This window comes from Rhineura floridana, chromosome 6, assembly GCF_030035675.1.
Source record: "Rhineura floridana isolate rRhiFlo1 chromosome 6, rRhiFlo1.hap2, whole genome shotgun sequence".
NCBI classification, from domain to species: Eukaryota; Metazoa; Chordata; class Lepidosauria; order Squamata; family Rhineuridae; genus Rhineura; species Rhineura floridana.
Window position 1 is genome coordinate 98,018,038 of NC_084485.1, and position 16,594 is coordinate 98,034,631.

At 43.5% G+C, this 16,594-nt stretch overlaps 1 protein-coding gene across 11 annotated transcripts in view; it reads left to right on the forward strand.

Moving 5' to 3' along the window:
* Positions 1 to 16,594, forward strand: part of FGGY (FGGY carbohydrate kinase domain containing) — a 274,220-nt gene that overhangs the window by 39,806 nt on the left and 217,820 nt on the right. For 9 of the 11 annotated variants that reach the window (XM_061633210.1, XM_061633206.1, XM_061633207.1 and 6 more), the window contains one exon: positions 227 to 315. In XM_061633210.1, the coding sequence (XP_061489194.1) occupies positions 227 to 315 (89 nt within the window). Of the gene's footprint in view, positions 1 to 226; positions 316 to 16,594 lie in introns of those variants that run through there. The other 2 variants (XM_061633212.1, XM_061633213.1) reach the window with 2 other exon arrangements.

Consider the following 16,594-nt stretch of genomic DNA (forward strand, 5'->3'; position numbering starts at 1 on the left):
GTTTGTTCTTGTTAGCACCACATGTTGGAAAAGAAGACATGAATGAGGGCCAGATACTGCAACAGAAGGTCTGTTGGTATATGAGTGGCTTAAACATATGTTGAGTACTTCATGTGGGGGGTGTCTGATTTTTGTCTTGGATAATTGTGTATGATTTAACTTTGTTATAAAATTACAGTGTACTATAACCACGTGTTTTTATATTTGTGCTTTTAAAAAATGCCAGAATTTGCGAGAGTCATGCTGGGAAAAGGCAGAATACTTCTTTGATCTTCCGGATTTCTTATCGTGGAAAGCAACAGGTGCCACTGCAAGGTATATAAAATATTACTGCATGCTTTGTTTTTCACCATAACTTTTCTTGTGTTAGTTTTTTGCCTTAATTCATTTTGACGGTACGTAATGTATGTACATCTGTATATGATTTAGGCTACTTGGGAACATCTTGAACCTATTTTCTGTTGTTATGGTACATTCCTGAACAAAACGGTTCTTGTAAGCATTTCTAATGCATAGTATGTTGCCATTACTATTGCTCTTGCACTCCATTTCTGGAACCCGATCCAAGGCAATGCAAATTTTGTTCTTTGAAACTACTGCTAGGGCTTTATAATTTCAACAGAAACAAAAACATCTTCCTCTTCCAATTTAGGTACAAAAATGCAAGGCACTAGAGGTAGCCCTCTAAAGGCATGTGCATTAGACATGTCAAGGAGCAGAAGACCTGCTTTTGAAAGTCCTCAATTTAAAAAGAGGGTTACCATGAGGCGTGAGGAGCTGCTCTTTAAGAAATGCAAACTCAAATGTCCCTTGTGCAGGAATAATTGTGTGGGTCTATGAATTATCTTGTAAAAGTACCCCTGTAGGCCCATGTCAGCACATGTGGGGCAGATGCCAGATCCCAGAAGCCCAACTGTCACTAATGCTGACCTCTTTTATTTTTCTTTTGTAATGCTGTGAAGTGCTGTGCAAAGTGGCTTTAGCCATTGCTATCTTCATTTCACCAGATTGCCTTTAAGCCCCTACATTGGGCCCAGGAGCATTCTAGGGGAATGTAGATGATGGCAGTAGCTGCTTCGTCCTGTGCTTGTCTTCAGAGTTTCAGGCTACCCATCCCTGCTGCTCCCTGCCGCTTTGCTCCCTGGGAAGCTCATTGCTGGGGCCCAGCCAGGGTGGAATTTGTTACAGGGCCCCTCAAACCTGGTACCAGCACTGACCCCAGTGTATATGAATGTCCTGGTCATGATTTATAATGAATATGTACAATATTAAATGTTTTGCCTTTTCTGAGAAAGCTCTGGATGTAAGCAAAAAGTAATACTTCCAGGTAGTAGTATGTGGGATAATGTAACCAATGCCACTGTGCCATAAAAGCTATCAAGCCTCCTTCCATACAGTATGTATCAGAAAACTGTTCCCCTATCCCTTTTAAATGTATCAAAGTGCAGGCTACAGCAACGCTTCTAGGTTGCTGAATTATCCAGATCACCAGTTTCTCAAATATAGTTCTATCAAGGTGTGAAGAAGACAAACTGGTTATAATGCCTGCTGACATCTGTGAAGGTTATGGTCCAAATGGTATTTAGCCCTATATTGTATGGCTTGTTGTATTTAATTACCTATGAATCTATATGAGATCTACTTGGCTGGGTGAGTCGAAGAAGATGAGACTTGGTGCTAGCCATATTCTTCCTCATATTTCGTTTAAACTGAAGTACTTGAGTTATAAAGTCCCTAATGTTTAAATCTTAGTATAACAAGAATCTAGATTTCTCGTTTCTAGCTTTCGGTGCTGTACTTTCTCTAAAAGTGTGTGCTGTAAGGCCATGGATAAGTATGTAGGTTTTCTTTTATCATGGAAGAATTACATGATGAATACTTGCATTTTGTGGCACTGAAAACATGACTAAGTATGCAGTGTCTCCTTTCATGGAAAGATAGTATCCAATTTTAAAACTAGATTTCAGCATGCACTAGTGGGTGTTGGACCAAGATTATGACAATTATGAATTATAAATTAATTTCAGTTGACTGCTGTTTATGGTGGGGGAGAACTCTTAAGCACAGTCAACTATCGTGAACCCTATTGAGGAAAAAGCCTCTCACACATAGCCTTTGTTCAGTCTCAGTCCTTAGTGACTGCTGATGGTACAAGAGAATATCTTCTCTTAATAATTTTTTAGTATGTCCTTGATGTCAAACAAGTGATGGCCTGATGGTTAAACTGTAAATATCTGGTAGATATGCTGTACTATTTAGAAGTCTTTGACCTAGCCTAAACCTCCATAGTAAAAGTTCTGCTTTGTTCTCCCTTCTTATCTAGGGCCCATACTTACAACAGCTGTGTTTTAAAAGCTAAACAGTCAAAGCATGTAATTATAGAATTAAAATGAAAATGCATATCCCATTAAAATAGTAATGCTTTTGTTCTAAGGCCATCCGTGATGGAAACTGATAAATAGATATAGCCAGAGAGCTCTCTGAAGCAGGCCTAGCCCCTCTCAACACTGAAAAACATACAAAATAACAAACCTCTGTTTTGGAAATCATTGTTCATTGTGCTTAGTATTAGGTGGTTATTGCTTTGTTTTATTTTTAAATATTTTGCTGCTGTTAGAGCTTTTGCACACTGATGCTGCAGTCCTAAACACATTTACCTAAAAGTAGGTGTTGTTGATTTTAAAAAAAAATTGATTCAGTGTGTTTAGTGTTGAGTGTTCTAGGTTCTCCAACAACTTTCTTGCATTGCCCAATGTATCACAAACATTTTTGGACTCTCTTGGGCAACTGGTATTTGTGCCATGAGAAGAATTGAGCACATATATTTGAAACTGTTTTCTTCTGCTTTGATTTGTGGATGTTGATTTCTACTTCAAGCAAGTAGAATTCTTCCTCCTCATTCCTATATTGCATATTCCACAAATATGGGAAATACAACCCAGCACAAAGAGAACTCCAATACTGAGTTTATTATAAGGGAAAGTCATTCATGAACACTGGCTGTTAGTTTTAATAATGGCTAGATAACAATGAGTCATGAATTAAATATTATTATCAAATCTTGGAGGTAATCTAAAGGGTAACATGAGAGGAGCATATTGAAATATCTGACTTTAATCTTCATAAAGTATAAGCTCTAATAGTAGCAATAGGTTTGAGTTTCACATTTCTCCAGGACGATTTTCTGCAGTCAAAACTGGCAGCGTCTCTGTGTGCAAAAGAATCCAAGTTTGAAATGTCCCCCCCACACACACACACCCGCCTTTCCTCTTTGAACAGTTTCTACTTTCCCTGTCTGGAACATCCAGACCTGGACACTAGTTGTATGTACTGTAATTCAATCCTATTCTGTCCTCAGCAGGATACTTGGTAACAACTTTGAGAGAGAGAGACTCAAGCAAGTGAAGACTGATTTCTTAAACCACAAATTATCTGTATTTTGATGCTGTTCTTGTAGCCCGTGTGTGTTTGGGGAAACTGGCCTGAGTACTGAAACAGCAGGCATACGCTGCTTTGTAGAGTGGTTGGGTCTCAGTAGCTGCATCTCTCCTCTTTCCCACTCCTCTTTGCAGAGACAGCATGGCTCTGATGCTGCTGACTGGCTAATCTTCTAAATCTGCTGGAAAATAAGCAATCAGAGTAAACTGCGAGAATTTAACACTGTTTATACAGTTTCTCACTTGTAATACCCAAGGGGATTTTAAGTGTTGTTTTTGCTGTGATGAAGGTGGCTTTAAAGACTAGTAAAACAACGTGTAGTTGCACGCAAAAATCATTCAAGTAGCATCCTATGTTGCAGAAATAGTTGAGTCTGTTTTTCAGATGTGGTTTATTGTCCTAAAAGTGGTAATCCAACAGCTGCCTCTAAACTTTTCTTATCTGTTCATTGTATCTGCCCATGGGGGCCTCCTTTTTTAATAAATAGTCTGTCAGAATCTTATCACAACAGACCACCAATCCCATAATGGAGTCTTCACATACTCCTAATGAATTGGTTCTATATATATGTGGGGGTGAGGGCTTTAGAATAATTGTAGTAATAGAAAATATGTAATACATGTAAGCGTTCCACAGATTACTGACAATCTAACAAAAATAATGGTAATATTTTTGTAAAATATTCACATTAGTCTAAGGCCAGAATCTTTCCTTAAATTAATTCTTTTGGGATTACTTGCAGAATTGAGCAGTCAATAGTCTGTGTGAGCAAGAATAAAAACGTGATTCTAAATGAAGAATTCAGATGAGCAGTGATTTTATTAGGCCAGCTAAAATATCACAAAATAGCATGTACATTTTCAAATTCTACAGAACTCTTCATCCACTTCAGAATTCTTTTTCAGCCTAAGGCTGCATTCGCTTCTGGACAGCTTTCCTGGGGCAACCTTCTGGGGGCCTCTTGCCAGTGGGTGCAGGCCAGAGGCAAAAGTGGCAAAGTAACAAATCACAAATGTACATTTTACTTTTGTACAGTATGCTAATTTCTATACTCACACAACCAGGGTTTTTTTTTGTACCCTGGTACAAAGTACAGGCATCTCTCTCTCTCTCTCTCTCTCTCTCTCTCTCTCTCTCTCTCTCTCTCTCTCTCTCCTCCCTCCCTCCCTCCCTTTTTTAGCCATTTTGTGCTAGCACCCATGTTACTTTTATCAAGACATGAGTACCGGCACCTCATTATTATTCTTTTAAAAAACAAAAAAGCAGTGCACACAATCCTCTCTATTCTCCACCCAGGCAGGCAAGAGGCCTATCAGTGTTCATGGAAACATTCCAGACAGGCAAAAATACTCAAGGAGGGTGGCAGGTGGAGCCAGTGAGGGGCTTTGGCGGGGAAAGAGGGTGTGGTGTGGGGAGACTCAGATGAGGGCTGCATTTGAACACTGGGCCTGTAGATTCCCCACCACTGGGCTAGATAGTAAACAGAGCAGTCGGGGAGGGGTTTTTAAATTTATTTTTTGCGGGTGGTGGTAATGTTGAAATTATGAAGTCTGCATCTGGTCGCTATCTTCAGATGGAATGGGGGAGGAGGTAGGAGACATTTATGTAAAGTTCTTTTAAGTGCTACTCAGGGATCGGGTTACGCTAGTGTTTTCAGAGAGAGGGGGATCAGCCATTGTTATGCTGCTGGTTCCCAAACTGATGCCTGCATAGAACCTAAAATCTAATTTAAATGTTGGTTACCTTCCCCATTCAACAGCAGACAGCCCCCACCCCCACCTGGACTCTCTGTTTGTTTGTTTACCATCTATCTGATGGCAAGTGCTGCAAGGACTGGGACCCCCTCCCTGACACTGACTCCAGAGAGGGGCTGCAGTCAATATTGCAGCCTCTTGCATCAGCTCCTGGCTGGGTCAGGGGGGATAAAAGCCTGGCTGCCCTTGGGCGGCGGGTCTGCTGCTGGCGAGTGTGCCACTGAAGGGGTGACACCAAAGAGAATCATCCCTTGGGCAGCCCCAAGGGCGAGGGCACTATCCCTTCTATTTTTTTTTACACCAATCTGGAGGAGATTGGTAGTGGGGAGGGTGTATGGGGCATATGTAGTTCCTGTGCAGGGTGAGAGCCTGTGCAGTGAACTGAATGATAGGAGAAAGTCACCAGATGCCTTCAGAGTGAGAAGGCCCACTTCTCTGCCACCATTGCATCCTCAAGTAGCTATCTAGCGGAGTTGATGTCAACAGACCCCTGACAACACGGAAAAGCTCCACTGGATGCCTACTTGAGGATGCAATGGAGGCAGAGAAGTGGGCCTTCTTTGCCGCCCTCACCGCCACACAGTAGGTACTGTTATGATGTTTTACTCATGCCCGATCAGCTTCACAGCATGTCTTTTGCCACTTGCACCCTAGCTGTTGTCCAGCCTGTTTCATTGCCCTTAGCTCACTGGTGTACCAAGGTGCAAACCAGGCTCCACAATGCCGGAGAGGGCTCTTGGGGGCAACCGTGTTAAGAGCCCAACGTGCCTCACTGTTCCACCACGTGACAAGGGCTTCAACAGGGTCACCTTCTCTATCTACTGGAACTCCCCCAGGGCATTCAGGAATCCAGTGGATTCCATTAGTCTCCGGGGGCAGACCATCTGTCCACCACCCCTGCAGGGAAGGATCAGGACTACAAGTCTAAACTTCACCAGGAAGTGGTCTGACCATGACAATGGGGTGACATCCACTCCCCCTATCTCCAGACCATCCCCTCCTCCTTCTGGAGCAAAAACCAAGTCGAGGGTATGCCCTGCCCTATGCATCGGGCCGGTGACAATTTGAGACAGTCCCATGGTTGTCATGGAGGCCATGAAGTCCCAAGCTGGAACACTAGAGGCAGCCTCATGTCCTGCCCAGAGCCTGAAACAGGAGACGGAGACGAGGCTTGATTTAATTCTCTTTTTATTGGAGTGATGCTTACGTCCAAAGCAGTGCACTTCATAAACCTGTCTACTCTAGCTCACTTACCTTCCCTAACTAAGCTACCTGGATGGTCTCTGCAGCGTGTGGGGAGAGTTGAATCAGCACTGGAGCCTGGGTGGGCACCTGCTTAAGTAGGGAAGGTCTTCACCCGTAACCGACGGCTCCTCCAAAGTTCCACTCTCTCAAGGACCCTTTTCTCGTGCTGTCTTGTGCAGGGTGAGGGGGGGCGAGCCTCCACTGGCCCATCTGACAGCAGGGCTTCGATAGGCGATGGCTCAACTTTAGGAAGCGGGAAGCTGGTTGGCTGGGAAGCATTTGAACTGCCAGGTGGGGATTTCTGTGGGGGTGTGGTTGGCGTGTGCAAGGGGTTGCTTCCCAACGGCTCAGGTGGGGGGGCTTGCAGGCGGAGTGGGAACTTCCTCGACGGGGGGCTGGCTGATGGAGTCTGCGGGCTGACTGCACTCTCCCTTGTCCTCATCTGACTCCTCCCCCTCTCCCTGAGCTAACTCCTGGAGCGCCTGGGGTGCAGCATCATCCCCCCCTCCATGCACCATCTCCCCCCACCCCCTGAGCTTGGGCTTGTCCGGGTAAGCATCATAGAACTCCCTCACCAAGTCTGGCACATGAATGTCATCAGCTGATTCTCACGAACGCTCCGTCTGGTTGTATCCCTTCCAGTGAATCAAATATTGAAGCCACCCTCTGCGAGTCCAAAATCTGCTTCACTTCATATTCTTCTTGTCCACCCACCACAATGGGGGGGCGGAGGCACCTCTGGCATTGGGTGGGGATCTAGGGGTGTGTGTTCCAGAGTAAGCAGGAAGCAATGAAACACTGGGTGTATCTTGAAGGAAGGAGGCAGCCTCAAATGAAAAGCCAGTGGATTGATCTGAGCCTCCACCTCAGAGGGCCCCACCTTTTGATCTTTTAATTTATGGCAGCGCCCCCGTGTAGGCAGGTAAAGTGTGGACAGCCAGCCCCTATCTCCCACACGGATTACGGACCCCTCCTTTCGATGTTGGTCTGTAGCTCTCTTATAGTCCGCCTTTGTCCTCTCTAGCTGTTTCCTTAACAGCTGCTGCATTGCCTGGAGCTCTTGCACAAAGTATTTGGCTGCTGGAACGGGGAGGCGAACGCTCGGGGGTGATATCCCAGGTTGGCAAAGAATGAAGTCTGTTGCGTGGTTGCGTGAACTGCGTTGTTGTAAGCAAACTCCGCTACAGGGAAAAAGGACACCCAGTAGTCCTGCTGGTAGTTGACATAACACCGGAGATATTGCTCTATCGTGGTATTCACTCTCTGTCTGACCGTCCGTCTGCGGGTGATGAGACGCCAACAGTCTTAGTTCACTCTGCAGCAGTTGCCACAAGGTGCACCAAAACCGAGATGTAAACACTGTCCCTCAGTCCGAAACTAAACTGTCTGGGAGGTCGTGCAAACTGTACACGTGCTGCACATATAGTTGAGCCATGTCTTGTCCATTTGGGAGTCCCGTGCACAGAATGAAATGAGCCATTTTAGTAAAAGCATCCACCACCACCAACACTGTTGTTTTCCCCTGTGAGGAGCAAAGGTCAACGATGAAGTCCATAGTTATCATCTGCCTAGGATCCTGGGGGGTATGGAGTGGTTCTAAGAGTCCCGCTGGCCATCCCATGATATGTTTAGCTCTGGCACAGGTGGGGCAGGACTGGACGTAACACTCTACCTCCCCCTTCATCCGGGGCCACCAAAACTCCCTGATGACTGATTGCAAGGTTTTGAAGACTCCAAAGTGCCCAGCAGTGGGGGAGTTGTGACACTGATGCAGGACCTTGGCTCTCAGATCCCCAGGGGGTACGTACATGGTGCTGTGATGATACAGCACCCCCTCCTTCAGCTTGTAGCCCTCTGCATTCCCAGTAGGCTGCTCCTCTAACTCTGAGCGCTTCTCCTGGACAAATGGATCTTGTTCTTGTGCCATCCGCAGATCCTCAACCCAGGAGTCCTGGCATCCCCCTGCCACCATTTTTTCAAGGGGTATGATCAGTTGTGGCGGTCTCGGAGTCGGATTCTCCAGGTATTCCAGTTTGTTGGACAGGCATCTGCCTGCTTATTCTATGCCTGAGGAATGTAATGGATCTTGAAATGGAAGCAAGCGAAAAACTGCACCCAATGCACCTGTCTCTGGTTCAGTTTACAGGTGGTGTGAAGGCTTTCCAGGTTCCAATGGTCGGTGCACACATCAATCTCATGCTGTGCTCAGGGCCGGCTCCAGGAATGCCAGGGCCCTTGGGCATCACCTTGCCCTGGGCCCCGGCGTGTGTGTGTGTGTGTGTGCGTGCGTGCGTGCGCCCCCCCATGCCCACCACCTACCTGGCTGCTGTCTTTTACCATTGCCCTTAACGAAGATGGTGGCCGCGGTTTCCCTAAGCGGATGACACCTCCGCCGCCATGTTTGTTGATGGCACGTGTGTGTGCTACGCGTGCACATCTCTGCCATCAACTAAGATGGCGGCAGGGGCTTCAGTACCTTAGGGAAACCACGGCCGCCATCTTCGTTAAGGGCAATGGTAAAAGACAGCAGACAGGTAGGTGGGAGGCGTGGGGGGGCACGGATCATGGAAGGGGAGCGGAGGAGTGGCTGAGGGCCTCCTGTAGCTCCAGGGGCCGTCGGGCCAGTGCCCCACTTGGCCGCCCTTTAGAACCGGCCCTGGCTGTGCTCCTTCCAAAAGGTGTCGCCAAGTTTCAAACGCATCCTGAACAGCCAGCAACTCCTTTTCCCACATGGTTTAATTTTGCTGTCAACTTCCATGAAAAGTAAGCGCATGGTTTCATACCCCCCCCTGTGCTGACTGTAAAAGCACTGCGCCAATGGCCACATCTGAAGCATCCGTCTTCACCACAAAAGGGTGTGCTGGGTTTGCGTGTTGCAGTATGGGTCGATGGAGTCTGCGGACTGACTGCACTCTCCTTTCCTTCAACGCTTCCAGGGACCTTGTCCTCATCTGACTCCTCTCTCTCTCCCTCAGCTACCTCCTGGAGCTCCTAGGGCACAACACCTCAGCATGGACATTGAAATCAACCAGGACTATAGTTCTGGGCTTCTTCAATACCACAGCCAAGACGGCCTCTGCCAGCTCGGTCAGACAAGCTGCCGGGTAGCCCGGTGGACAGTACACCACCAGTAACCCCAGTTTCCTGTCTCCTTGGCCCGACACCAGGGACAGGCCCTCACAGCCAGCTCCAAGACAGAGTGGTTTCCTGGTTACAGAGATGGAAGTTCTGTAGACCACAGCAACTACTCCCCCCCCCGTCCCTGCAGCCTGTGCTGGTGTTGCACCGAGTATCCAGGTGGGCACAGCTGGATCAGATCAACTCCTCCCAGCTCACCCACCCAGGTTTTGGTAATGCACACCAAATCAGCACCTTCATCCATGATCAAATGATGGATGAGTGTGGTCTTACTATGTACCGATCTGGCATTAAACAACAACACCCACAGGTCAGTGGGCACAGCAGATGCGCAATGAGGAACCCTTCCATGAGAAGAGTGGGAGGGAGGAACAAGGTGCAGATAAAAAATAATATACTTTTAAATATTTTTAAAATGTTTTTAAAGCTTTTAAAAAATGTTTTTAAAGATGTTTTGTTTTAATATGTTTTTAGTGGTCGTGTTTTAATATATTTTGAACTCTGTTTTTATGATGTCAACTAGTTTGCACACTATTTTATGATATTTTGGTTGGCCTAACAAAGGTATTTCCATAATATGGATATTTCTTATGAGTCTACACAATCCTTTTTGTGAATGAATGGGCTTCTTGTGCTTTTGTGATATAGCTGTTGCTAGCATGATGGGATTCTTAGGCTGTACATACTTGCCTACGAGTAAGTCCAACTTAACTCATCAGGGCTTTCTTCTGATTAGCACTGTTAAGGGATTTTTGCTGGTATACATAGGTTTATTTCCTTATACCATTGGTCTTGCTTGCTCCTTAGCTATTTTTCAGTTCTTTGAACTTGACCTATCAATTAACATTTTATATCATTTTCTAATTGTCAATGGAAAGAGGATGGCATTCCAACTTGCAGGATTTTCCCAAGGGTATTTTTATAGGATTTGGGGAGAGAGTAGTACAACTTCCTTCCCTTGGTTCAAGGATTAGGAAGAATGGGTGTGTATCTTTTTTATTTTATTTTTACCAAGTCCTGCACCAGCCTAGGCTAAAGGAAAGAGAGCACTTCAAGGGTAAGATGTCCCATTCTTGATTACTGGGCCCTGAAGCTGGACAGGATGAAGGAGGAGGCCAACCATACTAGTGTGCTTTATGTTCAGCTATGGTGAGATTCTGTGAGTTTGGACATGCCAGATCTTTTCTCTCATTTCCCAGTAAATGGGGGAGGTGCATGCATGTTTTTGTGCGCTCGTGTGTGCACACATATACATAATTTGCAGTGCCCTCTGCCATATGCTAGTTGTTTGGAGGAGAAGGAGACGAAGAACCATGATCCCTGGCTTAGAGTTGCATCCGAACCAGGGATTTGTTAAACTCCCACCAAACCAAGATCACTACCCAGGGCTTATTTCTTGGCTTACTTATTGTGATTTGTTAGAGCAAAACAAACCACAGTTTGGTTGTGGTATGGGGCATACTGCTAAGCCAGGGATTGTGGCTTCTTTCCTATCAAAGAGGAGATGAATGACTAACTGGTTTACTGTGATGTGTGACCTGCACTGTCTGGTAGGGACTCTCCAGGGTTTTGGACAGGAATCTTTTACAGTTGTACCTAGAGACAGGGATTGAGCCTGGAAACTTTTTTATGTGAAGTGTATGCTCTGCCGCTGAACTATGGCCCCTTCCTCATCACCCAGCTTAAAAGAGGATCAGACTGCTATGCTTTTTAGCCCTTCTTTTACTCCTTTCAAACTTGGTTTTATTTTAATCATTTATTTATAGCAACTATTAATCCTACAAAAACAGCTTGGAACATTCAGTAACATATTTTAAAGACACATCAGGATCCTTCCCACAGGGCAGTTGATGGTAGATTGCCTGTGGGGAGAATGGGAGGGAATCCTTCCCACAGGATATATGGTTTTGGGGAACAATCAAGCTGGATCAGCTGAGCTCTGAGGACATATTTGCCTGCCTCCTTCCTGGAACTGGCATTTAGTTGATGTTTATCTTCAATTTAAACAGGCATAGCTACTGTAGCAGTATATATCTGCAGGACCTCTCTTTTTTGGGTAGTGAGTAGCCTTGATTATCTCCAGCTATTTGGAAACCCCAACAGCTATTATGCATATTAAATTACGCATAAACCTATTTTCTGATAGTGCTATGTCAGACCAATGAACAATTAATTTGCTGTTCTCAAAAATACACTTTTTGTAACTTGACGAATAGTTGTAACTTTCTGATCTTTGTGTGTGTATATAATTTGATAAAAGTCTATTTGCATCATTATACTGATTTAGACTTTAGTTAAGCAAAATTTGGAGGCAGAAGGAAATAAGGAGCTGTTTTTCTCTAATGCGTTAGTAATCCTCTTCAAAGTTCAGCAATTTGTATTCAGCAAGTGCATGACTCACCACCCTTCTCCACCCACCAACTATAAACGCCAATAAATTTTACTTTATATGGTGCTCTGGTTAAAGCTATTAGTAGTAGTAATAATACTCTGTTTAAAGGATAACTGATTCAGCTAGGGATGAATGTATTAAAATGCAGAATCTTCATTGAGCTTCAGAAATCAGATTGAGAAACTTTTTTTACAGATTGGCAGAAGCTGCTGTCCCACATTGGGTTACTTGGACTGAAGGTTGTTCTTCAGGCTGATATTTAGTTATAGTTTATTTTAAGTATTGAAATAGTAACTGGAACGTACACCAGATTTTAAGAGTTTGGAATGAGCTGCAACTAAACAACACAGGCATAGAAACTGCTTTGTTCACTTGCATATTTCTGAAATTAATTAGCTGCCTTTTCAGTAGTGAAATACATGAGGCAATAAATTATAAATGGGACACTAAAATTTAATGATAGAAAAATGGCATCAAATGAACAATTGAGGGAAATGGTTTTTTATAAACTGCTTGGGCTGAATTAAAGGAAAATGGAGATTAAAATTAGAACTCCTTAGTAAGACATTCAAACAGCATGCCTGCAATCAAGCAATGAGTTGGCCTGGTAGGTCTCGCTGGTAAGCTCTTCCATAATAACAAGTGAGAGAGCCCTCTTTTGAGTACTACTTGATCTTATCTTTTGAAGGCAAAGTATCTGGCACAAAACTTTCTCAGGATATGCCCCAAATTAGTTTGGTTCATGCAGAAAGAGTAATTTCTGCAGGTGTGCTAGGCCCAGACTGTTTATATTCAGCACCTTGTAACATGATGGCATCCCATGCACAAGAGCTTGTTAAATAAGTTCATGCAGCCAACACATATCAGGAGACAGGCAGCAGAATTTTGTACAAGGTAAACTTTCCAGGCAATAAGGCATAGATAACAGGACATAGATAAGAGCAGTGAAATCTGTATGCCCAAGGAAGGGCCACAAATTCGCTTACTGACCACCAATAATACAAGACACTCCTGGCCACAGCTGCAGCTGTCACATTCAGAACATTGTTGAATCTTGGACAACTTCCTGGCTGACTGTTTACTCCTTCAGTGAATGTGGTGACCCCATCAAGAACAGGGAAACACGCCACTTCCAGATCAGTTGAACCACCAGCATTTGCTCTTTTTGGGAACTCCTGTTTGATTAATAGGCTGTAAAAACATTCAGACCAAACCTCGATTCAGGGACTGCCCTTCTCCTGGATTAAATAAAAAGGGAAAATAGAATTGTCACCTGCGTATTGACAATGCCCAGTGCTTTTATTTATTTATTTATGGTAAAAAAATGTGGTGCCAGTACTCAGAGCTTGATAAAAGTGCCATGAGTGCCAGCACATGGCTGGCATGGACAGCAGAGAAAGATGGCAGTACTCCATACTGGTGAGTACCATCACAAAAAAAGCACTGGCAGTGCCAGAATCCCAAATGAGGGAGTGTCTTCCAGTAGTACTGGAAATAAGCCTGCAGTCCCCAGGCAAATTTCTAGTTAGTGGAGTGGCACTTAACACAGTGCTTCCATCCGATGTCTGTTCAAACATTGACTCACACAGATGAAGAAGCAGTTTGGTCCAAAAATGCCTGAAGTGGGTTTGCTATCACAAAGTCAACTTTACCGAAAGTGGTGAGCTTGTGAAGTGAGTAACAAAGGAAATCTCACTTGTGACTTTTTTGGAAAGGTTTTAAATTTCAGTATCACATATTAAATGCATTTCCACTGTTGTACAGATTAAATGTAAAATTTTAAGCCATCATCATTTGTCATTGGCAGGCAGGAGATTCTAACTCTTGTGCAGTGTCCTCTACATATAAAGCAACAGAATCCTGAGATGCTGTCGAAATTCCCTTCTGCTTTTTTTGTTCCTGTTTTTGTCACCTTTAGAATACTTTAAACAGTTGTACAAATGAGTGAAACTGCATTCTAGTTTTCTGACAGATTTGAAACATGGTGCTGCTTTAAGGTTTAATCTATGAAATCTTAAATATTTTAAGTGTGGTTTTATTTATTTTTAAACAGGTTCCTTGGCTCTTAATTTTTAGTGATGGTGTTTACTCTTAAAAAATTGGATGATGCTCTTTTGCCTTCAGGAAAGAAAAAAAATGAATTAGTCTGTTATTAAAAAGGCGAGGGAATGGGGGAGGGAGGCAGAATAGTAGTGGGTGTCTGGCTGGCTGCCACAGAGACGTTGAACTCTGAGCCAACCATGAAGTCATGCTGAACTTAAAGTCTCACTAATCCAAAGCACTGTGTCTTAATTTGACAAAGTAAAGACTTCTTGATAAGCAGGCCTATTAAAAATGCTGTTAAATGATGTGGGAAGGGGGCAGTACTTGTAAGTTTAGATTGAGAATGAGAAACGTAGTGATATGAGGGAATCGTCTTTTTTCTTTTCTTTTTTCTTCTGTTACTCCCCCAAGCTTGAGAACAGCTTTGGCACTCTGTTCTTCCCTGCAGTTCTTGGGCTATGCAATGGCTTGATATGAAATTTGAGAAATGTATGCAGCTTTCTATTTCAGGAAAATGAGCTCAGGGATTGAATGTGTGCGTTTTTGGCTGTGAGGTTCTCTTTGCTCTTTCCCAGTGTGACTTGGCTTTTTTTTTTTTTATAGTGGGCAAGAAGTGCCAAAGTAATTTCTTACCAGAATTTAGGCATTCTCTCTCCCTTCCCCCACCTTTTTAAAAATAATTTGATTTCTTAATCTTTTTTTACATATCTTCTACCTGGAACACTATATACTATATGAACGAAAGGAGGATTACTACATTTTAGAGATGGATTCTGTCACTCTTTTTTCATTTTCTTTTCCTTTTAAACCCCTCCCACCCACAAGTATTGTTGGGTACCAGATTTTGGCTGTTGTGTCAGGAGTCTGTACTAAAGTAAAATGGTAGTCGGGTGAGTTATTAAAATTTTCTGTGGTTCACATGAGCAGTTTCTAGTTGTTGCTAGTTAGGGATGGGATCCCTTGGGTGGGGCCAGTTTGAAAGCATTTCATCGACTGAACAGGCTGGTATCAATTTGAGTTTGTTCTTTGTCTGCAAGCTGCAGCTTTTACCAATCTGTTCTTTTCCCCCCCATTGGAAAAAATATTTATATTAATATCTATAATTTTAAAGGAAATATAAATGTTTTTAAAGGAAATGTTGATAAATTGAAGGATATGTTGATAAAGTATCAATATTAATATAAATATTTTAGACATAGAATTGTTTTTTAAAATGTATTTCCAAAAATATCTGCTGCAAATCACTACATAAAAATCTGATCTGCAACTATAGCGAATAAATAAATTAATGGAAAATTGGGTACCAAATCCAAATTGGGCAGAGGTCTAGCACATGCCTGCTGTTAATGCATTCCTATTTGGATGGGCTTTGGGAGCAAAAGACCTTGGCTGCATTTAGACAGCACTATATTCCGTTTTCCTGATGTTTCACTTGTTAATTTTTGCCACTTGTGGTATTCTAGTATAGTCAAGTGGAAATTCAGTGCTCATTTCTGTTAACTGCTTCTAGAAAAAAATGTTTGCAACCCTGTTAATCCAGAAAATTGCAAAGGTTTGGTGTTTTATTTTTTCCCATGGTTTTCTTGGGATCATGCAACCACTGCTCATGTAACAAAATGCAGGGCAGTGTTCTGGCATATAGAAGTATGTATGTACATAAAGGGTGTGGCATGTCTGATGCTGCCCACTCTTTTGATATTATATGACATCCACTGGTGTGAATGAAATTTAGCACAACATCATGGTATATTGATGAAAAAACACAGTTCCATAATGGCACAAATAAACAGAAGTGCTAGCATTACAATCAGGAACAATAACACAATAAACACCATGTCTGAATGCAGCCTCCATGCATAAAATCCTCAAAATTCTTGGCACAAAATATTTTTTTCCATTTGCTCATCCAGTCTCCTATCATGTAGGGGAAGGGATAGAATAGGAAGAGAGCCCAAGCTCCTTGTGTCGTGGAAACCAAGCAGAAAAGGGCTTGAGTTGTTCTGCCCTTTACTATGGGGGGTGTTTGGTGGGGTGGATGGGTGAAGGAACAAAGCTCTGTTGGGCCCCTTCATATCAGGCTCTATTTTATTTATTTATTTATTTATTACATTTATTAGTCGCCCATCTGGCTGGCTGTCCAGCCATTCTGGGCGACGTACAAAATAAAAACATACAAATACATTAAAACATTAAAAATCTCAACAATAATAACACCTAACCCACCCCAAAAGCCTGCCTGAAGAGCCAGTCTTCAAGGCCCGGCGGAAGCTCATCATAGAGGGGGCATGGCGGAGATCATTTGGGAGGGAATTCCACAAAGTGGGGGCCACAATTGAAAAAGCCCTCTCCTTAGTTCTCATCTATATAAAGCCTATATAAAGTCTAGCTGTTTTAACTGGTGGGATAGAGAGAAGGCCTTTTGAGGCTGATCTTGTTGAGCGGCGTCCCTGATGATGTTGGAGGCGCTCCTTCAGATAGACTGGGCCGAAACCGTATAGGGTTTTAAAGGTCAGAACCAAAGACTTCCGGGAAGGGTGACTTCGCTTGTGCCTGCTTTTCGAGATGAGCTCTCGTCTCAGAAGAA